At 50.0% G+C, this 26,538-nt stretch overlaps 1 protein-coding gene across 2 annotated transcripts in view; it reads right to left on the reverse strand.

The window, feature by feature from the left end:
• Positions 1–17,227, reverse strand: part of LOC144722419 (rho-associated protein kinase 2-like) — a 42,237-nt gene extending 25,010 nt beyond the window's left edge. For both annotated transcript variants that reach the window (XM_078600668.1, XM_078600667.1), the window contains exons 1-8: positions 16,066–17,227; positions 14,888–15,016; positions 4,458–4,539; positions 3,591–3,691; positions 2,134–2,271; positions 1,790–1,965; positions 901–985; positions 308–452 (exon numbers count right to left, since the gene is read on the reverse strand). In XM_078600668.1, coding sequence (XP_078456794.1) covers positions 308–452; positions 901–985; positions 1,790–1,965; positions 2,134–2,271; positions 3,591–3,691; positions 4,458–4,539; positions 14,888–14,980 — 820 coding nt within the window. In that variant the 5' untranslated portion in view covers positions 14,981–15,016; positions 16,066–17,227. The remainder of the gene's footprint in view (positions 1–307; positions 453–900; positions 986–1,789; positions 1,966–2,133; positions 2,272–3,590; positions 3,692–4,457; positions 4,540–14,887; positions 15,017–16,065) is intronic.
• Between the last annotated feature and the right edge of the window lie 9,311 nt (positions 17,228–26,538).

Genomic DNA, 26,538 nt, shown 5'->3' on the forward strand with positions numbered 1-26,538 from the left:
ACTTTTTGGTCTGGTTTGTACTGTTTCGATTGTTGAATCTGGTTTATTCCGTCTCATTCATTCCATTAATGGAAACGTGACATTTGGACGAATTTGTTAACAATTTGCGATAATCATTTCTAATCGACTCTTAGACACGTGATTTAACGCATGTTTCTTAAGCGTAGAATATATTTTCCTAAATTAGGTAATACATTGTCATCCAAAGCACATCTATCATACACTATTAAAATCCTTAAAGCGCAAATCCTTTACGATTCTAACTATTGTCACAGCGGTGAGGCTGTGGAGACACAGTGGGACGCACCGACGAGCATCTCGTAGAGGAAGACGCCCACGGACCACCAGTCGCACTCGCGGCCGTAGTAGCCGTCCCCGCCCTGCGACTTGAGAACCTCGGGGGAGATGTAGTCCGGGGTGCCCACCGCCGTGTCGCACCGCACCATGCCCTCCTACAGGCGCCACACGCGCAGGTACACCCTGCTCAGCCGGCTCGCTCACCCCTCACTCCCAATCGCGCGTGTCCCCGCTCGCCAAATACCCTCACCTCACCCGTGTCCTGACTGACCCGTGCGCACATTCACCCGTGGCCTCAGATACTCTCGCCCACCAAATGCTCTCGCCGACCGCCTGCTCTGAAAACAGTGTGGTCGAGATTATCAAGCCAGTCATAGCTGGTCCCAGTTGTGCAATAAAATTAACTGAGCACCGGCTCTTTTGACAGATTACATGCCATAACTCCTGATTTGTCTGTGGCTTAATCCTAGAGCCTTTACTAAATCTAGATATATTAGCAATGGCACCACCACACGGGCCACGCGACCACGGGTCGGAGACGCTGCTGAAATTTTAAGCGGCAGTGCCAGAAACGTGCGTCTGTGTGTCTGTGGACGGACATACGGTGTCCATCTTCATGCAGGTTCCAAAATCAGCAAGCTTGAGATGTCCGTTCTTGTCCAGCAGCATGTTGTCCGGCTTCACGTCCCTGCGACACACACAACATGCGCGCATTCGCAGTTAGCTCGGATAGCGGCAGGTACTACTAACGACCATTCAGGAGTTAGCAAGGAGCTCTCACTGCTGGAGCTAGGACATTCAGTTATTTGAGTAATTATCGCTCACTCTACCAATTATCAGCTCGATTACTCAAATAATCGGATAACGCAAAAATAGTTGGGGTAAAAAGTCTCGTCTCTTGCCATGTGGGATGCTGGACAGAAGGTAATGGGTGGGGATTGGTTGTACCATCGGCATCTACAGCTGTGTCACGCTGGGCATGGCATGGAGGGGATAGCCACCATTTTTAAAGGGGCACTGAGTAATCACCAGTGGATTATGTTCATGAAGGAATCGACTTCATCGCTAAATGGCGGTGACATGGCTGAGCCGTAGCACGCTTACCACTTGTTGCAGAGGTTGTGGTTTGCGCCTCAGCAGCTGCTCTGGTTAATACTGTGGGTGTATTGACGATAAATATGACACGTCATTTGCTTCGCAGTGGAGGTTATAGACCATGATGCTAATCATGATATAATTTTAAAAAATAGGCCACGTGTGCCGGAATCACGGTTCAAATTTAAAATTTATTCACAAATGAATTGGGTAAAATTACAAAGCAACATCACCCGCTCCTGTGAAACTCCTGCAGACTACCCTCATCTGGGAAATACAGCACCTTTGTGATAGCCTTGCGCTCTACGAATGGCGGAAATGCCCAATAGAGTCATGATTTTACTTGATGTGACTCTAGCTGCCGCGTCATCCCTGCGCGAACCCCTGGCGCCGTCACCTGTGAATGAAGCCCATGGAGTGGATGGCGTCGAGGGCCAGCACCACCTCGGCCGTGTAGAAACGCGCCCACTTCTCGGGTACGTCGTAGTTGCTCATGAGGTTGACGAGGTCTCCGCCCGGCATGTACTCCATCACCATGTACAGATAGCGGTGGTCTTGGAACGCGTAGAACAGCTGCAGTGACAAAGCCAGCAAACAATAAACACCGACGCAAATGGAAATACGACAACGCGTACTGGACCGGAGGGAGGTGAGGGCTATGGGATAGGGTTAATTGGCCCAAGTGTAGTAGGCCACACGATCACAGACTGGAGGGGTGGACAGTGTTCACTCCCATCTCACCTGCACGACCCAGGGGCTGTTGGCGAAGGCCATGATGTCCCTCTCCTCCCAGAAAAATGCCGAGTCAGATCGCTTTGTCATCTCAAACTTGCTCAGCAGCTTCATGGCGTACACCTTCTTGGTGGCTTTGTGACGAACCTGCAGGCAGCAATCACGGTCAACCACCGCAGCCACACTCACACATCCAATAGACAAACGTAACTCTTAATTCTTTGGGTCTTTCGTTAAAGTCACGTAAATAGGTTCAAAGAAAATAAAAACTACGACGTTTCAATCGCAACACAAGCGGTCGTCATCAGGAAAAGGGGGTTAGCTTCGTAAGGCAAACCGTTTATAAAGGCCTGAAATGGGCGCAGCCTGATTGTCAGCAGCATGGGCGGGGCAGCGAATGTTAATGTGAGTGGTGGACGGCGACCGCGAAGGTGGTGGGGTTTCCACCAATTAAAGGGCTGCCAAGTAAAAATTAGCATATTAAATGTAAGATCGGTGAGCGGCCTCCACGGCAAGCGCACTGAGGTGGCTATGCTAATGTGAGAGATGAGCATGTTAATGTGAGAGATGAGCATGTTAATGTGAGAGATTAGCATGTTAATGTGAGAGATTAGCATGCTAATGTGAGAGATGAGCATGTTAATGTGAGAGATGAGCATGTTAATGTGAGAGATTAGCATGTTAATGTGAGAGATTAGCATGCTAATGTGAGAGATGAGCATGTTAATGTGAGAGATTATCATGTTAATGTGAGAGATTAGCATGTTAATGTGAGAGATGAGCATGTTAATGTGAGAGATTAGCGTGTTAATGTGAGAGATGAGCATGTTAATGTGAGAGATTAGCGTGTTAATGTGAGAGATGAGCATGTTAATGTGAGAGATTAGCGTGTTAATGTGAGAGATTAGCATGTTAATGTGAGAGATGAGCATGTTAATGTGAGAGATGAGCATGTTAATGTGACAGATTAGCGTGTTAATGTGAGAGATGAGCATGTTAATGTGAGATTGCAGAGCCGCAGCCACGTCCAGCTCGGCACGCCAAGGCGGCTGTGTTGGTGTGAAAAATGTAACCTGTTAATGTAAAATCGAAGAACCGCTTGTGTTGCGATCGAAACGCCGTAGTTTTTTGTTATTTTCTTTGAACCTATCTACGTGAAATTACCGAAAGACCCAAAGAATATGAATTCCTGCAGTCACGAAAGCTTTAAGTCACAAATGTAACTCTGCAACAACCTATACATCTCGAATCGACAACCACACATCTAACAGGTAGCCATACATCCTCAACTATACATCTACATAATCTCGTGTGTCCTGTGTGTTGTGTGGTCCGGTGAGTGTCTAGTGTCATGTGTCATGCGGGTGTGTCCTGTGAATGTCATGTCTCTTGTATGTAGGGTTGCGTTCATGCCGTGTGTGTCCTGTTGCTGGTGCTGCACCGTGCGAGCGAGGCGTGCGTCGTACCAGCTGCACCTCGCCAAAGGCTCCCCGCCCGATCACCTTCACCACATCGTAGTCATTGGCTCTCATGCGCAGGTCCCGCACCTTCCCCACCGCCTTCTCGTCTGAAAGCATTACACCTCGTTGGTCAAAATCCCTCAATCCACAAGACTAAAACAAATGTGCAAATGTACAGACTCAAAACGCACACCATGAAGGGGACCTGTGAGTGTAAGGACTACAATGCCTACGGTGGGGACAAAGGTTTAGAGTGGAGAGAACTCACCTTGAAGTTACAAGTATGTTACCTCCCCCAACTTCTCAAGACGAATGGATGCTGGATTAGACCAGGGGTCATGACCCTATCCTCCAGGAAGGGGCAAAAACCACACTTTCCTGTTTCTTGCCCCAACGCACCTCTGCCCACTGTACATCATAGGCTCAGCCTATGATCAAATCACACAGAATGCAGCCGATCTTATCAAATCTTGGAAGTTAAGCAGGCATGAACCTGGAAAGTTCTTAGAAGGGTGACCTCCATGCACAACAGGTTGTTATATGCTGCGAGTACAGCTTAGGCAGGAGAGGGCAATGCAATTAATTACACTGCTGCATTATACTTCATGTTCCCCTGTATACAGTCCCTGCCTTCAGAAACCTGCACTCTGACCAATGTAGTGAAGTATGGTAAAAAACCCCACCAAGACCCACACAGCGTGGGGAGGCCTTAATCCAGCAGTGGATTGATAGAAGTGCTGGACGCGTGGCACAGCTCAATTATAGGCATGGTGTCAGGGTGACGACCTAGGGAGTGTGGCAGAGTGCTGGAGAAGGGTGACCATACTTCACTAAGCCGGTCAGCGCTGACTAGGGACGATGAAGAGCACTCACATCTGTTGAGGAAGTTGTCAATATTCTTGTTTTTGCGAAGCGCGGGGAAGTCCAAATCTAGCACCAGCGCGTCGAGGCCGTCCTAAAAGCAAAACAAAAATAACGGCACAGACGCACACATATGGAAATTAATAAATACGTTACTCAGGAGTCAAGCCAGTGCACACAGGACGCATCCCCTCATTTTCACTGCTACTCTAGAATGTTGGAACATGAGACGCATTACATTTGCTGCCAAAGCATTTCCCACAGAGACCGAGTTAGGGGATTTGGACACTCACGCCTCTGGTGATAACTACAAGGAGGACATCATGATTTGCCCAACTGGGTAAAACGCAGGATTCAGAATTCTGATAGGACAGGAACACAATATAGGCAACTTCTGCCGTGGTGTTACAGTTAGCACACTGGTCTCGCAATCCAAGTCACCAGCTCAATTTGATTTCCCAGCGCAAAATAACTAAACTTCATTTTTTTACCAAAACTGAAAAATAAACTAAATTAACAACACTACTCCCAAATTAGCCCAGAGTGGTCATAACTCAATACTGCAGCCAGAGCAGGGCTGAGATCAGCATAAAACCACATTATTAACCAAAGAGCAAGCAAGACTGAAAGTCCAAGTTCTGTTTAAGGTCTGAGTGTGGGATATATTCCAACTATTCATGCCCATAACCAGCAATATGAAACGCTCCGCTTCGCAGGGCGGCCGCTAATGCCATGTGGACTAAAGAATCCAAAACTGGGAAATATTGATTCACCCAACAAACAAGCATGTTTCTTACTCCCATCAACAAATAAAAACAAACAAACAAGACAGATCTTTATCAAAATGCAGGTCAGAAACCATTGACAAAGGCACACAGATGGAAGTCTTCATTAATACTCATGTAGGAGCCCACTTACAGACATATGGACAGAAATATGGACAGAAGTCTTTATTTATATCCAGGTGAGTGCCCATTGACAAATACACAGAAGTATTTGTTTCCATGCAGGTGAGATTCCATTAACAAAGAGATACAGATATCCATAAGTTTTTATTTATACCCAAGTGAGGGCTAATTGAAAGGCATACACACAGAAGTGAGACATATGTTTGGAATTACACTGAAACAGTGGAACGTGGATTAGAGAGCAAAAACAAGTTGAGGCCATCATGCTACATCGCGAGTTTTAAGGTGCACTTCTGTGGCCGTCTAGAACGCTCTTCCTTCCGATATTAGGATGCCACTGGAGCTATACACTTTTAAATCTAGATTGAAAACTCATTTCTTTAGAGGTGCTCTTTGTGTATAGTTCGTGGGCTACGTACGGTGCGAAATAAGTTAAACAACTTACATCCATAGCATTACAAAGTGGGCTTGGATAGAACACATCGACACATGGTACAATAGCCAGTGTGAGAGAATAACTAAGGAATGGCAGCCAAAGTATGAAACTCGCCCAAGAGGAGAACCACCGTGGTGACAGAGCAATGCATAGCAGTTAGTGACCGTGATGGATGGCAGCGACTTCGTGACACATCTACTCAGCAGTGGATAAATTAGAGGCGACAATTAATTGACTGACTGAGGAATTGTGACATCCCTAGTTTACAGCAGCAGTGTGCGTTATTGAAGTGGGCAGTCCTCCTCGACACGTGTTCCATCCACCAGCCACGCCGTGGCGGATCAGAGGCGGCACGCGGTGAACACCAACGCCAGGTGACGGGTGCGGTCAGCTCGCTTGGCAGCCCTGGCGCTGCAGGTCCCGGCTTGTCAGCACGGTGACACGTGACCGAGAGCCACTCGGCCACACTCCGCTCAGCCGCTCGCTCACTCGCGCTCAGTCTGCTCATTGAGTAAAAGATAAAGACCCCCCCCCCTCTCCCGTGTAGACTACATGGGTTTTTGAGGCAAGTGCTGTTAGCAAGCACCTCGGAAGGTGGCGTGGCACACAAGTGGTTGGTTTGGCAGGGATGATCTCTGACACATCAGCTAACACTCACCAGCTAAAATGCATCAGGTATTACAGAGGCGAAGCTGTGTCAGCAGCCTCATGAACCAGGAAAGTTCAGCAGATGCCCCATTTTTGAAAACACAATCTGTGGACAGTGTGATTACACAGCTCTTTGTAAATTGCAGAGGAATGCTTATCCAAGACCATGCTTAAGGTGCTTCATAACTACAGGTGGCTAAGCAATACAGTGAGCGGCTTGCAATCAGAAGGTTGCGAGTTCAAATCCTGGTTGAGAGTTGACCCATCATCCCTCCCTCGGGGTTCAGTAAGAAAGTATCACTTTGTGGTGAAGTCATGCAGTTGCACTAAGGAGAGACTTGCCCCGCCATCAAAATGTGGAATTTTCTCAACTGGCTCAGGACTGTGAACAGGAGATGAGCACTGCCCCGATGCTCATGAGCAGGAAATCACTTTTAATGATTAAGAAATAAAAATAAAAAGCAACGTTTCGGACAATGGCCTTCTTGATAGCAGGGTCATTGCCTGACCTTTCACCTATTACATACCTTTTCTTCGTTTGAGTAGTGTTATTAATTAACATGCCGAGTTTTTTTTTGTGTACCACTGCCAACGCAGAATCACAATTTTTTGTTTCATAATTACTGGACTCCTGACGACAGCATCTTGTGTTTGGCTGGGGCTGGGTGTTGCTGCGTGTGTGCGGCTGCCCGTCCATTCGTGCCCCAGCATGCAGATGGCACATGACACTCCTGCTGGTTCAGTAGACCCTACCCAATCGAGGTAAGACGGCGCTATGGCTGCCATTACGATTGTTTTACCCGCGAGCCTAAGTGCACGGCTACAGGAGAAGCAACGGATCGCTCGTTACATGGATCTCTCATCTGAACAACTCGGCGCCAGTGACTGTGAGCACCCAGCAACTTGTGCTGGGTGCTCACTTGTGGCCAAGCAACCGGAACCCACCAGCTAACACACAGAAGTGAACAAGCACCAATGGCGGAGACAGGATTTTCAGGTAGAGGGGGCCACCCCTCCAGCAATGAAAAATGATAGCGGAGTTGTTAGTAAGGACTTGTCCCTCGCTTTTTATTCGACGCGTGTGCGGCAATGGCTCAGCCATCGATCGAGGGTCGAATTTGAACCGTGTGTGATCGGCATCGCGCTCGCTGAAGGTATGCCTTCAGGGAAGTCGTGTACTGTATATGCAACTACGCACAATTCTGAGTCACTTATAACTGCTTTGCCGTTACTTATTGCTAATTATGGACTCAGACTATTGTCCTATCACCTCATAGAGTCCTGGGCACGTAATAATATGCTACACAGTGGCAGTGGGGTTCGCAAAATGCCGATTTATTACTAATAAACCCCAATGATCTGATCGAAATGAGAGATTTCGATCGGATCATTGGGGGGGCACGTGCCACCCCACCCCCCCACTGGCTCTGCCAGTGACAAGGACCAGCTAACACACACGATCCAGCATGAACCACTTCACACACACCATATAGCATGCACCGGCTAACACACATCAATTGCCATTACCAATCCCTACAGAAGACACAGCAGGCATCTGCCGTGCACCTCCCATCAGGTACCAGCCAGTACAAATCATCAGGCAAATACCAACCAAAAAGTACCATCCAGCATGAACCAGAACCAAACCGCAAGTAACTTCCAGGACGAACCATTTGACATGAATCACCCAGCATGTACCACCTGGCACACAAGACTAGTACCACTCGTGCATCAGCACAGGCAAATACCACCAGGTCATGAACCCAAAAACCCACGTCAGGTTTTTGAGGAGTAGCACACACAGCCATACCCACCAGCGTGAACGCCTTCTGCTCCGCAAGCAGCATGAGGTTTCCTGTCAGCGCTGCACCCAAGCGTCACTCAGCCAGAGATTTTCGAGATGACAAGGCAGGCGTTATGAGCATAACCGTAGCGCTTTGCCATGTCTTATATGCATGACCTGAGTGAATATTTTATGTCGTGTGGTTTTTAAAAGGATTAACAACCGGTAACACCTCAGAGAGGGTAGTGATGGAGAGGGCTTATTTCATGGTTATTAATATATTATGAGCCTGTTACTTATACATTCATGTGTGAATTAGCGTGTAAGAAATGATTGAACAAGGATACGGCGGTGGTGGCGAATGGCACAACCTTCAAGTGGCCATCTGCTGAAGCTACTTTCCGCTTGCAACTGTTTTTTATGGGAAGGAATTATATACGAGGGCTAAGAGAATAATGGGACGAGTTTCATGGCTCTATGCACAAGCCCGTGCATCACATGCTTGCGGGCTGCACAACGGCGCCTCGGTTGCGATGGCACGAGGCCACGCAGCAGTAACAGCGCAATGGAGGAGATTCCAGAGACGGCAATCCACAAATGGCGCTGGGGTGGAATGATTAAAACAACACACGGCTAAACTTACAGACGTGACGGCTTCAGATTTACGCACGTCCGTCCACCCACACATGCCTTCAGCGATACATATTTTTAGTAATGCTGCTACAAACGATGCGAGTTATTTTTTAGGGGTGTAACGATTTACCACAAACCGCCCCTGGCGATTTTATTAAAAGTCACAATTCAAGGTCGCCATTATATTTTAGAATCGTTTTATTTTAAACTGTGGCGAACATATCGGCCTCTAGTGGCTACAGGAATGACACAAAACCATTACATCCAAAATATGCAAATTTAAAAAGATTGATACACTGCTGATTCGATGCAAGTATTGTGAACATAACCATTGATATTAAAAGGTGAATCAGAGCATTGTTGATAGCCTAATGACACACTTAATGACTTACAGCCTCAGGGAGGGTTGAGCCGACACACATTGCAACTTTGAAAGCAGCAAAGTGACTCCTCTCTTTGTAGACTGTGTTGCTTGTATTAGAAAATATAAATGTAATTCATACAAGAGCAGAGTTGAAGGAAAAGCCTCATGCTGCAACGGCATGCCGGTAAAAGTAAGGGGAATGTGTAACATCACCAGGGTATGTATGCAAGCAAACACCCCCTATTATTTATCCAGCAAACTTTTTCAGAACCTCAGGAAATTTTGTTGACAGGAGGGTCCTGCCTCAGGGATGTTTAGCCGATTCCTTAACAAGCGCTTTGTGTAAATACTCATTAAAAAATTGTTTTAAATTCCACCGTGTTTTTCATCACAACTTCCAAATGTGCGGTCCACTGGTTCCGTCAAGTATAAAGATCACTCTGCAAATGCCGGCCGTCACAATCGCCGATTGTGCTGCTCCACCGAGCGTGTGGTGGCGTCGCGGGGCCAGAGCAACGTGAAAGCGGCTCTGTTCGGAGCTCGGGCTGCGCACACAGCCGTGCCGCCTTCCCCAGCACCAGCCCAGCCATGCAAACGCTCACCCAATTGTCATTGGATTTGGCAACACGTGTTTTTTTTATGCACCGCTGTGTTTCAACTTGTTTTGTGTCTTTGTTTCTCCTGTGGATCTCTGGAGCGTCTGCAGAACAGACGGCTGTTGTGTGTGGGTACGTGTTTTCTTCACACAGTGAACACAGCCTCTACAGCCTCCCCACCACCCCATAGGATCACTATCACATAGCATCACCGCATAGCACCATCATGCAACAGACCACCCCCACACAGCCCAGCACCACCACACACCCCAGATCTACCATGCAGCATACCACCAACAACATACAGTCCCACAACACAGCACCACATAGCACGCCATTTAAACAACTTGTGTCTACATCCGCATCACGGCCAATCAGAATGTACCAATTCCTGAGGACTTTCAGAACCTCAAAATGCCTAACGTTCTGCAAGCCACTTTGAGACTGAGCGCACATTCTCACAACGTCCACACTCAAACCTGCGGCTCAGTGCAGAGCAACCTGGGACAATGCCAACGTCCCGAATGAACACTTAATTGCCAGTCCCACAGAAAAACCGAACCACATTAATCTTTCCCACAAGCAATGGTCTGTGCTGAACCACATCAGAAAATCACACGACAGATTTGGATATCTTTTAGACTGGTGGACAATTAAGAATAGCCCACAGTGTCACTGCGGTCACCAGTCTCAAGCCATGTACTAGAAAGTAACTGCCCTGCTCGCTTCAAACTTTTGCTGGCAGCATTTCAGATATTCACTTGGCTACTCCTGAAGCCGCCCACTGGATCACTCACCAACTTCGACATGAATATACACAAGTTGCTGATCGACTCCAAAAACGTTCGAAGATCACCATTCACAAGCCACCAAGTAACACCACCACACACCCAGGCACCACTGACATACAGCACCGCCCACACCATACCACCACATAGCCGGGTACCACCGACATTACGCCACTAACAGTACAGTAGCTGAATACATACCCATCTCAAGCAAGTCGCGCAACTCCCTCTCCCTGTCTCCCCATGTCAGCCAGTCTTCTTAGCTCACATATCAAGCGATATGTGCATTGGGTAACATACACAGCAGGGACCCCTGCTTGGGAGCTGCTGATCTGTCAGACACACGACTCTGCCATCGATTAAACAATCCAGACAGCTCTCGTCTTCTAGAAACATATGGCGTGTCCTAAGCTGTCAAAATACAAGTTTTAAGGTTCGTTATGACAAGAATATACCAAATAATTAGGGTCAGGCATACTGCTATCGCATTCTCTTGATTAGCACGGTTGGCTACGTACAGTGCGAAAGAAGTTCAACAACATACATGCATACATAGGTAGCTGGATGGCTGAAATGTCAAGAGTATTGAGTTAACATGACTGAGATCTTGGATTTGAATGCAGGAAGTTGCTTGTGATTAAACCGGGTCCACTAATGTCGTGAGTTGATGGTGTCAGCCTGACCACCAATCATTGCACGCAAAATAATTATCATATTGAATTTGGTTATGCATTTAATCTGAATAAATGTCAGGTCTGAGAATTTTTTTAAAACGTTAGCTTGGCTGTCATGCGACAAACATTACTTTCAGAGGCAGAGTGATTGAGAAAGTGGACAAGAATTAAGTGGACTAATGGTCACTTTTAGGGATTTCAGACATAACTCTGTGGTATCTGCTTCAGTGGGTCATTTTCTAGCACTATTATGTGCACTGATCTTGAGAGATCCAAGCAGTCATGGATGACATCAGTAGAGTACTATAATGACGTGCCTGACAATAATGTTCAAAAGCATTATTTCCAAGAAAGCTTGAAAGGTAAGACAGCCTAGGACACACAGCATTAGAGATAGTCAGTTTTTTGGGCTGCATTTTCTTTAAAACACTGAAAGCTACAAGGGTTACACCGCAGCTGCACCATCTGTGCATGGGATAACAACAAATAAATACAAGACAAGATCAGAGCACAGTCCTCCACAGAGGCTCCCAGCCACAGGACACTCGTCAGCGCGTGTCAGCAGGTGATTGCCACAATCGTTAAATGTGAATGTGGGCGCCGTGCTGAGAAGGAATTAGAGCTTCACGCCACGGGCACGACGCCCGCCGCCCCTTTGATTAGTAACACGGAGAGTGGCACTTCCAGCCGTGCCAGCATCTCACCGAGCCCACCACTGGACTCATCTCAGATATTTCTTGACAAACATTTATAGGGAAGTGCAGACCATGAACGATGATGACTGTGGAGTTTACACAACAAACACTTCAAACAGCATATGACCAAATCACCCGTAATGCGCCCGATAATGTTAGGTCTCACCAGCTAAACAGCCTGAATAGTGCTTGAATGGGTGGCTGGCCACCATACACAAACGCGCTGTAAGGCTATGTTGCCGGTAGTGCAGTCAAATATGTTGTTGTACTTTACTGCTACTCGCCTCTCACATGTCTTACGTTCCCAGCCTTCACCAACCCCCACTAACCAGCGTGGTGAGACTTGGCCAAATAACTCCCACGACTCACACAGCGTGAGAAATCCTTCATCTCAAAGTGGATTGACAAAAGAGCTGTATATGTGCAACAAACCTCAAGTCAGAGGTACACAAGGGGAAAGTGGGCAGTGAGTCTGCTGCACAATGAATGAGCCAAACACAAACCGAGCTCTATCCTGATTATACCAAATGTTAACGTACGTACAGTACATTATGTATGTATGACTGACCTAGACCTCACGGTGCATTGGGAAACCCAGCTGAACTTAAACGAACAAAGCATGTGACTCGTGAGCAGCTCCCACCACAGCAAACAAGACAGCGCAGCCCTGGAACGTGCCGGGTGGCACGAGGTGAGTCTGGTTGAGCGAATATTTCAGCACGCTATGTAAATATACAAAACAAAAAATGTCCATGCAGGACGGTCTCTGTTGTCTGCAATTGCAGGAGGCAAAACTGCTTCCCACTTCAGCGGGCAGTTGCCCCATACTCTGCTCTCTGTGTGGCACAGACAGCTACTACCATACGCAAAACAAAGGATCTTAACTGCGGCCCTCAACCCAACTACTGTGTAGTTCGCAACGCCAGCCAGTCTCCTTCAATTCCAAGTGAACCAAGCAATGATAGCACCACAAACAGCTACAGAGGCAGAAGTAGAAAACATGCAAGGGAAGGCTTTGTGAAGCCACATTAATACACAACTTGGCACCCATCTTCCCACATCTCTGGGAGTGGCCGCAGATCTGCGAGATACAACCAACCACATTGGGGTTTGCACTGTCACTCAATGATCTACTCGTACAAATCTCGACTGAAAACTATATTATTTTAAACTGATTATTTGTGTTTAGTTTGTTGTCCGTCCTCCGCACCTCCGATTAGCACGGTTGGCTACGTATGGTGCGAAAGAAGTTCAACATACATACAAATGCCTGGGAAGCTTACGGGAAGTCTTCCTGTTTCTGTGAAACGCATGACGAGAGGAGGGCGAGTACATAGAGCATGTTTGAATAGCCATGTCCTGCTTAGAGCGGTCAGGCGTGTGAACCAACAGTCACATGCACGTCTTGCTGCGTGCGTTAGCCGGTTCATTAGCTGGTGCTAATGCACACCGTAAGGCTAGAAAATCACACTCACTGTACACATTACCGGCCAATGTGCATACGTATGCTCAGCACAATCATAATGCTAAAAACTAATGCTAACTTGGACTGAATAAGAAACCAGCGATTACTTCAAATTGTTTGTAACCACTGTAGCAGTAAGTAATGCAACTAAAAACACGATTCAGGGCAAATTATAGAAAGAGATGTGCACGTTGAATAAAACGCTATAACGCACAGCCCAGCGCTGCCAGCCTCTACATATTTAACTCCTTCGAGGGTTCAATTTCACATCCAGGAGTTGGGGAGAATATGAGTCAGATTGGGCTTTTCCGGAAAGGTCACGATGGGTGTGGCCAGTGCGGGCAATGGCATGAATGCACATGGAGGCTGCAAAAGGAAATCCAGGCACCACCGCACACACCAGCCCCACCTGCCCAACCCTACCTCACCAGCACACCTGGAAATCCTGACGGTGCGACCAGAGGATTTTTTTGTAAATAGGGCTTTCTAAAAATAACACATTTGATCGTGAGCAACAACGGTGCAACCCAGCGAAGAATGTTTTTCCTTCCTGAAGAGTTATCAGTGGAACAGGTGGCTCGCTGCTGACCTGAAGTGAGACTGCTACGGGTACACAGCCCTGCATACCTCACCGCTAAAGCGTGAAGTGCGGTTTCACTTTTCGAGAATGCTGCAGTCGGCTTCCCACACGGCCCTTCCAGCCACACGCTCACCCGACAAGACAGTGCGTGTACTGCATGGTTGCTGCTCATTATTTTATTTACCTGTTTACCTGGAACTTGTAAATACACTGCTGGATGAAGGCCTCTCCCACGCCATGTCTATAAGGGGGTTATTTGCCCATACTTCATCCCACTGGGTAGTGTAGCCTGAACAGCAGGGGAGTGCCTTGACACAGTTTAGATATCACTTACTGACGTTAGCATTGGCAGGGGATTGAACTCGACTAACTGCATTCACAGCACAATGTACTAACCAGGCCCTACAGCCTTAACTCAGTAACTAAGCAGCCACCCCTGGTCTACCATGATTACCACTTAACAATACTCCTTTTCCACTGGCAAATCCAAGCCGCGCAAGTGCCATGCTGAGCCAGGCTGTCACAAGTCTGGAGATTCAGGTAATTCTTCCATTGCAGATGCCCACCGCTAACATTACACACAATGTGCGATATCGAGACGCATGTAAACGCGATGAACGCGTATTTAACCCCGCACCTGGCCCTGCTTGGCCCCAAGGTAGATTCAGATGTCTTGTGGCCAACTTATCATGGTTTGGTTACAGCTCGGCAAGGCAAAAAGCCAGCGGAAATCAACCCATACCGTGAGGACCCGCACTGGCTCAACTCAGAAGTGCCAGTGGAATTAGGGTATAAGTGGACATCGCTGGGCTTGTGACTTCCAGACAATTACACAGATGGACAAACCTGATGATCGCGGCCAGAACACTCACCAGCAGCCCCTCAGCGTTTACTTCTGAGCGGGGGTCCTTGACCATCCCTTCCAGGCGGCCAAACCGCACATCCATGGGTTCCACCGTCGACATGACTGCGGGCCCAGGCCTGTTTATTGTGTTGGCACACTGGGCGACACAACCAAACGTGGGGAGACACCCATACACATATCAACACAGAGATACAAACAGCCATAACCAACATAGGGATATACAGCACACAGAGAAATACCCACACAGACACACAAGAGGCACTGCAATACTTAGATATTGTATACAGAAACAGGAACATGATATCCATGCAGATGTACCACATCCATATACAATACACACAGAAACATAAAACAGTGATATGCACACATAGAACACCTCATACGGTTCGACACAAACAGGCACGGCAGAAATGCAGAGACACACGGGGGCACAATGCACAGACGTACACGGAGCAAAAGGGACACACGCAGTCAGTCATGCACTTCGACATAACCAGAGAGATGCAGGTAGACAAAGACGGAGACAGCCCACACCCAATCTCAGAGACAGAAACATTGCCAGACAAGGCTACAGAAACACAGACATAAACATACAGAGAGAGATAGCTAGACCCACACATAAAAAGGCACCACTGTACACACACCCATAGACGCTGATACAAAGACACGTATACAGACATGAGACATGGACACACACACACAGGCGTTATATACAGAGGCACACAGACATAGACAAAGAGACATAGATTAATAGACACGCACACACAGCGGCACATTCAGTTAGCACATGGCCCAGACACACAAGCCGGCCACTCACACACAAACTAGGAGACAGACGGGCCCACAGGTAGGCCGGTGATGATGTTGAAGGTGATGAGGCCATCATTATTATAACATTGATGAGTTACTAAAACGAGGTTGACCATAAGAGTGTTCATGAAGAGTGTTACCGTGAAGAGGGGTGGTCATGATGAAAGTCCCCATGACCATCGTGAGGCCTGTGACGACACTGATCACTGTTCAGATAACTGACGATGACCACGGTGACAATGGCGAAAGTGATGTTCAACGTGTGAGCATTATGAAGTTATCCACTACGACGATGTTACTGTATAACCATGACGGCGATGATGACGGTGGTGATGGTGGTGACCACAGCAATCGTGACAATGTCCGCTGCCACACCTCGCCGGCCGCCTTATTCCGTCATCTCTGCTGCTGCTGCCGAGGCTGTGGTTGTCGATACAGCTGTAGCTGTTCCCAAGAGGCTGTCGATGTAAGCTGCAGCAGCAGCAGCAGCTGTCCCTGTTGCAGGAGTGGTCGCTGTATCCGGAGCTACAGCTGTAGCAGTTCCTGTAGCCCTCCTCCTCCTCGGCTGTAGTTGTATGTGGGTACGGTTGTGTGGGTATAGTTGTATGTGTATGTGTAGTTGTGTGTGTGGTTGTATGTGGGTATGGTTGTATGTAGTTGTATGTGGGTATGGTTGTATGTGTAGGTGTATGTGTAGTTGTGTATCTGTAGCTGTGTGTAGCTGTGTGTAGCTAAGGCTGTAGTGTCGACTGGAGCTGTAGCTCTCCCCGAAGCTGTAACAGTGTAGCTGTGTGTTGCGGTTTGTAACTTTGTGTAGCTGTAGCTGTGTGTAGCTGTAGTGTGTATGTGTGTAGTTGTGTGTATCTGTGTGTAGCTGTATCTGTGTGTAGCTGTATCTGTGTGTAGCTGTATCTGTGTGTAGCTGTAGTTGTGTGTCGCTGTAGTTGTGTGTAGTTGTAGTTGTGTGTATCTGTGTGTAGCTGTAGTTGTGTGTATCTGTGTGTAGCTGTGTGTAGCTGTAGTTGTGTCGCTGTAGTTGTGTATAGTTGTAGCTGTGTGTAGTTGTGTGTAGCTGTGTGTCTGTAGTTGTGTAGCTGTAGTTGTGTGTAGCTGTCGCCTGTATCGTGAACTCTCGCAGTGAGCGGTCGGGCCGCCCACTCGCTAACAAACTACAACCAAACAACGACAGCCACAACTGCAGCACAACAACTGCAGCACAGCAACTACAGCACAGCAACTACAGCCACAACTCCCACGGCAACTCACGACAGCTCCCACACGAGGAGGAGAGGAGACGAGGCTCCCCTGACGAGTGGATGTCAAACAATGACGGTGATGGTGTTGACGAGGAGGCTCAAGGTGATGCTGTTGAGAAGGACGATGGTGGTGTTGTTGTTGTTGGTGAGTGATGATGAGGAGGAGGAGGAGGGTGATGAAGACGAGGCTCAGGAGAAGGTGGAGAGGCTTCACGCCGCGGGAGGCGGGAGGCGGCGGCGCGGGGAGGGAGGCGACATTTTGACAAGATGGCGGCCGAAGCCCAGGGTGCCCCGCGCGGCCCTGCCCTTCCATCCCCCCAGCCCTGCCCTTCCATCCCACCAGCCCTGCCCTTCCATCTCCCCAGCCCTGCCCTTCCATCCCCCCAGCCCTGCCCTTCCATCCCCACAGCCCTGCCCTTCCATCCCCCCGGCCCTGCCCTTCCATCTCCCCAGCCCTGCCCTTCCATCCCACCAGCCCTGCCCTTCCATCCCACCAGCCCTGCCCTTCCATCTCCCCAGCTCTGCCCTTCCATCTCCCCAGCCCTGCCCTTCCATCCCCCCAGCCCTGCCCTTCCATCCCCCCAACCCTGCCCTTCCATCCCCCCAGCCCTGCCCTTCCATCCCCCCAGCCCTGTCCTTCCATCCCCCCAGCCCTGCCCTTCCATCCCCCCAGCCCTGCCCTTCCATCCCCACAGCCCTGCCCTTCCATCCCCCCAGCCCTGCCCTTCCATCCCCACAACACTGCCCTTCCCTCAGCCATGCCCTTCCTCCCCCTCAACAATGCCATTGCAATTCCATCAGCCCTGCCCTACCATCCCCTCAGCCCTTCCATTACCTCAGCCATGCCCTTCTATCCCTGTAGCCCTGCCCTTCCATCCCTCAGCCCTGCGCTTCCATACCCTAAACCCTGCCCTTCCATCCTCTCAGCCCTGCCCTTGCGTCCCCTCAACCATGCCCTTCCATTCCCCACCCCTGTCCTTCCATCCCCGCCCTTCCATTCCCTCGGCCATGCCCTTCCATCCCCTCAACGATGTCCTTCCAATTCGCTCAGCCCTGCCCTTCCACCCCCTTAATCCTGCCCTTCCATACCCTCAACCATGCCCTTCCATTCCCTCAGACATGCCCTTGTATTCCATCAGCCATACCCTGCCACCCCCTCACATGCCCTTCCATTCCCTTAACCGTGCCCTTCCATTCCTTCAACCGTGCCCTTCCATTCCCACAGATGTGCCCTACATTGGGCTTTTTCCAGGTTCTCTGGTTTTCTCCCAGAGCTTCACGTATATAATTAAATATATAAAGGCACCTGCAATTGAGATCACACAAAGCGGCAACTCCGCCCCCGGCTGCGAAGACTTGACAAAATACCCTCTTGGAAAAGAGGCATGAGACTGAGGAGTTCACGGGATGAACCAGGGTCGTAGTAATAATCCCACCAGTGGAGACCGCATGCTTTCACATTACTTGCACTGTATTATTACTATATATTGAGCATCTACTCACACACTCCGCAAAACTCATTCCGCGTACACAGTCCCACACGAGCAGAGATTTCGCTTTTCAATGTTTATTCCCGCTGTGCATATTCTCACTTTGAGGCGGTGCTCATTTCCCGTTTACATCCTCTCAGCCAGTGGTGGAATTCCACATCCCACTGACGGGAGCAAGTATAACCATAGGACAACCATAGAAACCCATTGCTGACTTCCCGACAACATGATACCCGTGTTAACGACCCAGGAGAGACGACGGTTTGAGTCGTCCCCACAACCAGGATCGAACTCGCACACTTGCGATGGCGAGCCCCTCGTTCTACCGTTGAGTAAACCTGGCCTGTCTATGCATTGCCTAGACGTGTACTCGATACTGCACTGTTTGTGAATATCATGTTTGGTCTGTGATCAATCCCTTACCGAGTAGCTGCCAGCAGGGGGCACAGCAGGATCACGTCAGCTCTGGGTTGCTCTGATTGCACGTGGAACCAGCAATCTGTTCATTGTTGCAGCATTGCTATAAAGAACGGACATTGCCCGAAAAGGCGCCTTTGAAAGTGTAGATATTTTTCTCCTCCATAGGGCAGTGTTATTGAGGCATTTGTTGAGTGATTTTTTTGTTTGTGCTTAGGAAACAACTGCTTCATCAGCCGACTACACGAGCACTGCTGTCGTGGCGGCACGTGGCATTGCCAAAGTGAAGGTACAATCCCAGGCAGGGGACCTGCACCAATGACTATGAGATAGCAACACCCCCCCCCGAGCCCTCAACCACTCGCCACCCCCATCCCCCCCGGGGGGGTGAGACCAGGGTCAGGGCTCACCCCTCCCTCCTCGCCCCGCCCCTCAACCCGCTGTGATTCACTTTAATCACTGCCGCCATCCCCCCCCACCCCTTCCACGACTCGCCCCCTCGCCGCCCGGGGCTGGAGCGGCGCGTTTTACACACAGCCAGGTGCGTGGCCCTCATTTGCGTGTGAATGGATCTGTGGGAGCCCCTGTGGGAGCCCCTGTGCGCCCTTAAACACACGGTGCCTGGCAGCGTTGGTCTGGAAAGCCGGTATGGGCTGACGGACCAGAAAATATCTGTGTGCGTGTGTGAGTTTGTGGGGAGCGGTTGCGTAGCGGTTAACAGACTTCTCTCCCATATAGCCTTAACAGACTGCTCCTACAGTCTGTTAAGGTGACACGGGGGGGGGGGGGGTCTTTGTGTGTGATTCTACTCAGGCCAGGTGGCTCAGCGGAGCACGAGGGGCTGGGAATCCGAGGGTTGCGAATAAAAAATATGATTACTTGGGCGGTTGACTGCTCATCGTCTCGCGGAGATCTATCAAATTCAAACATCGCGTGCTTGGTGTGTAACTCAAAAGTGGTTGTTCTATGGCTAAACGCGCTTTACCCATCGTCGTCACGATCCATGGTGTCCATTTCGTTATTTGTTTCCACTTTCCTCTGCCTTGTGCCATTATGCTCAAAGTCGTCGTCAAGTCATGCTCTGTTAGGTCTTCCTTTGTTTACGGTTCCTTCAATTCTTCTGAACAACTAAATGGATGTGGAATTTCCACCACTGGCTCGGGGTGTAAACGGGAGACGAACGCCGCATCGATGCCCATTCGAAGCGGGACATCACGGAAGTGTTCCACACCAGCACATCGTACGTCGCGGGTGGCCCATTGTGTTGACGCGGGCCCCATCATTGATATGAAGTGCCAATAATGCCTGGCAACCCAGCAGCATTATGTTAACCTGCCTATACGCTGATGAGACCCAAAAGATCTCCACTGGTCCAGAATAATAATACAAAATATGTTTGAATTTTTTGTTTAGGAGGGTCCTGCTAGGTTTTCATATGATGTTATATTTTTTATTCCAATTAAGTATTATGCTGGTAATTAGGAAAATTTGGACTGTGAGGCCGGTACACAATGGCATACTCTTGCGAACGACATCACGGAATCTTGAACGTCCACTGTACAGCACGCGGCACGTAGTTTTCAGTGAACACCCGCAGGATTAATCGGGGCGGCCGCTGGGCAATGTCGGTCTGGAGAGCTGGTCGGCTGATAGACCGGGAGACACCACCGCGTGTATTTGCGTGTTGGTACGAGACGGGGGCACTGCGGACAGCGGAGCCACTTTGACGGGCGCGGTCATCACGGGTGGATTCCCACATGGAGCGTGGACATGACTTGGATGGGTGACCACCACTCCGCACAGAGTGCTCCATGATGGGTAACAGGCGCTATGCTCCTCACACGTCTGTGCTCCACGCCTTCACCAACCAGCGTATTGACCAGCGTGGTGAAGTATGGTCAGGTAACCACCGCATCCGTCACGGCGTGGGGAGTGCCCTCATGCAGCTGTGGGTTAAGTCGGGCCGTGCATTTAGCCCCTCCACCCCAATCGGACGACCCCTGCAGTGCCGCTGACGTCCACAAGGCGGCGCCGCAGCTATTCCGCTCCTCCACAAACCTCGAGGTACGGAGCGTGACTGTTACCGGCCGCCTCCAAACTGCCTGCAATATTAATGGCGGTGTTGTGAGGTTTGCTGTGGTGTGCGAGCTCTGGGGTGGAGTGTGAGTGACGGTGCGGTGTGTGAGCCGTGGTGCAGTGTGTGAGCCATGGTGCGGTGTGTGAGCCGTGGTGCGGTGTGTGAGTTGTGGGGTGATGTCGGGGCTGAGGTGTGGCTATCGTCATCAGGTCACCATGACCTCACCAGTTCATCCAGTCTGGGGCCAAGTTTGTCAAGAATTCACAACTTGCAACTCAAGCCAATCACCTCGTGCCTCCAGTCAGATGGTGTCTCCCTACACACCCACACAAACTCCTATACACACACGCATACATCGCCCTCTACACCCATGCCCCCCTATAGCCTTTACAGGCGTTTGGGGCAAGTGCTGTTAGCGAGCACCTATAAGGGACTGTTAATAAATGGCGTCACGCATCTGGGGGGGGGGGGTCAGACATTTGTGACGATGTGTGACGAGGGGGGGGCGGTTTGAGAAATGTGACGTCACATCAAAATGCGCAACTTTAAATAAATATAGACAACACGTTCTACTGAATTATATAGACTTTTTAATAAATGTTTTCTCATACAACATCAGAGTGCAGCGGCACATTAAATACGCACTACAATGACAATAGTTTAAAGCGATTTGATGCATGTGATTTTTGGGGGGGGGGGGGCAGAGCTTTGTGACGTCGTATTGGAGGGGGGGTCTGACTTTTTGTAACGCCGTGTGACGATGGGTGGGGGGGAAATCGTCCAAAATCGCGTGACGTCATTTATGGACGGCCCCTTTAAACCCCATACCGGGTACTCATTCAAGTCTAAATCGACCTCAGGGGGCCAAGGACCGGTAGAGATATTCGTTAGCGATGTCTGAATTATCGGGTTGCCGTGGTCGTAGCGCAGTGCGCCAACCACTACATTACCGCTCCCCGTGTACAGACACCGACAGTTACACGCAGCACGACACACACGCGCACACACGCTGAGTGACACTGGCACGGCATATCGCGATACAGCTAAATATAACTCGGCTCTAGGAGGTTGAGGTCTTGTACCCCAAGGCTCCGGCTGCTGCATGGTGCTGGTTGCGGTCGCGATGGGGGGAGGCTGCGGGTTTCCTAGCACCAGAGCCGTTGCTAGGATACGGCGATTCGAGACGGCGATTCGAGACGGCTACCCCGGGCCCCGCGCTTTGGGGGGCGGGGCGCCCTTCGACGTTACCGAGTCAGATTTAATACTTCCGGTTTAGTTTGAAGGCGTCACGAGGCCCACACAGTGTTGACTTGCCCGGGCCCCGCACCCCCCTCTCGACGGCCTTGCCGAGCACTGCCAACTGACGTTGCATCACAAGTCTTGGTTGGCATCCAAGTTCTGGTTTCGATCTAGCAGCAAATGTGTGTGGATTGCGCAGGAATCTGCAAACAGAGTTACAGTGTCCTGTTCGGACACGCTAGCAGTAGCACGGCGATACCATGATCCTTGTGGCAATTCCACATTCCTATGGCGGGCGGGTTTGAGAGCCATCAACCCTTTAGTGTTGCCTGTCCTGGTTTTCCCAGGATCATATCCCGGGAAATCTTTTGTCTCTCAGTTGGTATTCTGAGATACTCTTCTTTTCCCAGTGAAATGTCACGTTTTTTGTGTCGGGTGGAAACCTAGTTTCAGGAAGAGGGCGCAGCACTTCGTGGAAAAATTCGTGGAGACTCAACGTTGCCCGGGTGAGGTCTGGCCCATCGTAGATGTGAGGTCGGCATTCACCATGGTTGTGGTCGGATTTCACCATGGTTGTGGTCGGATTTCACCATGGTTGTGGTCGGATTTCACCATGGTTGTAGTCGGATTTCACCATGGTTGTAGTCGGCATTCACCATGGTTGTGGTCGGAATTCACCATGGTTGTGGTCCGTACCACAGAGGTTGCAACCGGGTACCCGATACCTACACGGGTACGGGTAGACCGTGAGTCACTGGTGAGTAACCGTTTGTCACTCATTTCGGGTAGGGAACGGGTACCCATTTGCGACCCTGGTGCGGCCGGGTACGGGTAAGGAATCAAAACCCGTTTGCGACCTCTGCCGTACCAGGGCTGATTTCTGCGGTTCTCAGCCGCGCATCTCGGCGTTTGACGTCAAATCAATTTATTTTCTGCATAAACATGTGGTGACTTTCTGGCACATCTGCCACCCAAAGCGCGATCACATCGTTACCCACAGACACGTAAAATAAACAAATTAAACGCAAGTTGTCGCTGAGTTCGTTGTATTGAAGCATATACAGATGTATTTTCAGTGGCTTGAATGCAGTGATGGTGTTGATTGTGCGTATTGCCTCGGGGAAGTTGTTCCAGCGACACGGCTCGGCTTTGGCAGTGGAAAAACACCCTCGCGTCTCCCGGTTTTGAGTTTCTCCTTCCCCCCCCCAAAGGCTTTGTCGCTGGCTTAATTTCAAACAAAATGCTGTCCGGGTCGTTGGCATACTGGAGTAGGCGTCAATGTGATTGATTCTTAGCCACGGCCATAGCGACAATATGAATACTGGATGTAGTGTAGCGGGTGCGAAGATATTGTCCAGTTAGCCAATCTGGACAGACTCGGGCGACATTAATGAATCTGTGGTCTGTAAAGTTGACCTTGACTGACTAGAGATACTGTACTGCATGCCAACACACAGTGCAAGCCATACAGCAGCAGCCATTGTCTATCCACTGCTGGATGAGGGCCTCCCCACGCCGTCGCCACGCCTCACGATCCCATGCTGCGACTACTGACACCCATCTCATTCTGCCCGTGAACCGATCGCTCCATTCCAACGGAGGGCATCCAAACCACTGTTGGGCTGCCATTCCATAGCAGTCACACCCATCGGCGTATTGGCTCCCGCCATGTTAATGTGGAGCCGTCTCCATTGGCGCAGCACCGCCGACGGACACGTGCCTACGCGTAATGTTTGCGTGGTACACGGAATGTCGTCGTGGTGTAGGTGTGTGCAGTGGTAGACATGGAATGTCGAGTGGTACAGTGCGTGGAGTGATACACGTGGTACCAAACCGGGGTGAGTCGCTGTTTATCATAAACACGCGTGGCACGCCATCGCTTCTTCCATGCAGCGACAACAACGACGCTCATGAGTGAGCAACCTTCGCCACCTCCCTCTCTACAGACCTACCCCCCCTCTCTTCGTATTTACCCTCGCTCCCTCCTCACTATCTCTATATCTGCGCTCCCTCCTCCCTCAATCTCTCTCTACGAGCCTTTTGCCCGTCCAAGGACGGGTGTGTTGCAGTAAATATGAAACTTTAAAGCGAAAAGCAGACTGCGACGTGATATTCATTGCATCAATTCGTGCGCGGTGACAGACCTATTTCATTTTAAGGTTATAATCCCTTGTTCATCATGACGTCCTTTTTACTTCGATGTCTCAACAGCGTTACGGAGATCACGTGACGTGAGGGTTCTGCCTGTGCAGTGAGGGCTGTGAGTTGACGCCGAGGAGGGGGGAGGAGGCGCCTCGCCCCCCCATGTGGAGTGACGTCAGCCGCTAATTATTATGAATTAGGGGGGGGGGGGTCCATTTGGAGGACGTCACCTTATAACGATTATTAATGAGGCTGTTCGATGTGGAGTGACGTCACCTGCTCATGATTATTAATGAGGGGGGGAGGGTCCATGTGGAGGGCGTCACTTGCGCATGATTATTAATGAGGGGTGGAGGTGTGTCCATTTGTTGGACGTCACCTGCTCATGCATATTAATGAGGGGGGCTGGTCGATGTGGAGTGACGTCACGAGCGTTAAGGACAGACATTCCTGGGTGATTATAGTAGGTACTAGCTTGCTTGTCCGTCCTAGGACGGAAGCTGTAATATTTACGAAAACATTGTCCAGAGTATAATTGTATTTTGTGCAAATTTAATGGCAGTGAATCTTACACAAAACGAAGTCATAAAACACTTCACTGCAGTTCACTGTAGCACTATATATAACTGACCTTCAATTTGTTAAAATTCACTGCTCTGCTACTTTATTCTCTTCTGCTTTCGGTCGCTGGGGTTGAAATAAATTGGAATTCGATACAATATCTTGAAAATCACCGAGAAATGTCTATTTTACCATAATGTAAAAGCATAAATGAAACTTACCTTTTGTCTCAAGTGCTGAATAAATAAATAAAGACACCAAATCCACTTTGTTGCTGCGTAGAATTATTTATTAGATTCACTTTCAATAAAGAAACGTCAAACTTAAAGCGAATTTGCGAAAAAAAATATTTCCACCCAACCTTTTGCGTGAGTGTAAAAATCCACCCGCTCATGAATATTAATGACGGGGGGGTGCGGCATGTGGAGTGACGTCACACGCGTTACACACAGACATTCTTGGCTCATTATATGTTCTCCCTAAATCACTTCCATCCCTCCATATCTAATATCACTCCTTCTCACCTTATATCTAAATCTCTCCCCGAATCTCTCTCCTCTCCTCCCTACATCACATCCCTTTCTCCAGATCTACTCCTCATCCTCCCTGGCTATTTCTGTATCTGCTCTCCCTCCATATTCAACTTGCTCCCAGCACCCCCTCCCCTCTCTCCCATGATCGTTTTCCCATCGTATCCCTCCCCACATCCTTACTTCTTTTCCCTCCATATCTGCCCTACCTCCCCTAGCATCCAAACCTGCAACTCTCTTTGGATACTGTATCTCATCTCCCTCTCTCCTTGGCGAGGAGTAGGCTTGGATGTGTGCTCCCAGCCTGAGTTCGGTCCGGGTCTAGGTTGGGTTCAGATCTGGGTCGGGTCGAATTCAGATGGGTCCGGATCTGTCCCAGATCTGGGTCTGGCCTGGATCTCTGCTCTGGGACACACGCGCCGTCTCTCGTCACGGCTACGCCTGAACCACGATTAGAAACCCGCGGAAGCTCTTCACCCCCCCTACTCCCCCATTGGAAATCCAACACAGGCACCAGGTGACAGAATGGCAGACACAGAGTAAGGCACCAGAAGACACTGCAGAGACACGCGGCGCCCTCTGCCCACCACGGCGCCGTCCCTCGCCTCCCCCCAGCAGGGGTCGGGGCTAAGTGGGGGGAGAGGTCGGGATGGAGGGGCCGAGTGCGTGGAGAGTGCGGAGTGTGAAAGGGGGAGAAGCAAAGGGGGACGCTGAGATGTTAATGAAAGATAGGGATCAGAGATGGAAGGGCAGGGAGAGCAGAGAGAAAACGTCACGGATAGTTGGAAATGAGAAAGGGAGGGAGAGGGGGGCAGGGAGGGGTGCAGGGAGGGAGAGGGGGGCAGGGAGGGGGTGGGGGCAGGGAGGGAGAGGGGGGCAGGGAGGGGTGCAGGGAGGGAGAGGGGGGCAGGGAGGAGAGGGGGGCAGGGAGGGAGAGGGGGGCAGGGAGGGGGTGGGGGCAGGGAGGGAGAGGGGGGCAGGGAGGGGGGCAGGGAGGGGGAGGGGAGCAGGGAGGGGGGGCAGGGAGAGGGGGGCAGGGAGGAGAGGAAGGGATCGAGGGAGGGAGGAGCAAGGGAGGCAGGCAGGGAGAGAGGGAGGAGGAACAGAGAGCGCGCGGGGCGGGGAGGGGAGCCACT

The sequence above is a fragment of the Lampetra planeri genome, chromosome 14 (genome assembly GCF_965212315.1).
Source record: "Lampetra planeri chromosome 14, kcLamPlan1.2.h2, whole genome shotgun sequence".
NCBI lineage: Eukaryota > Metazoa > Chordata > Hyperoartia > Petromyzontiformes > Petromyzontidae > Lampetra > Lampetra planeri.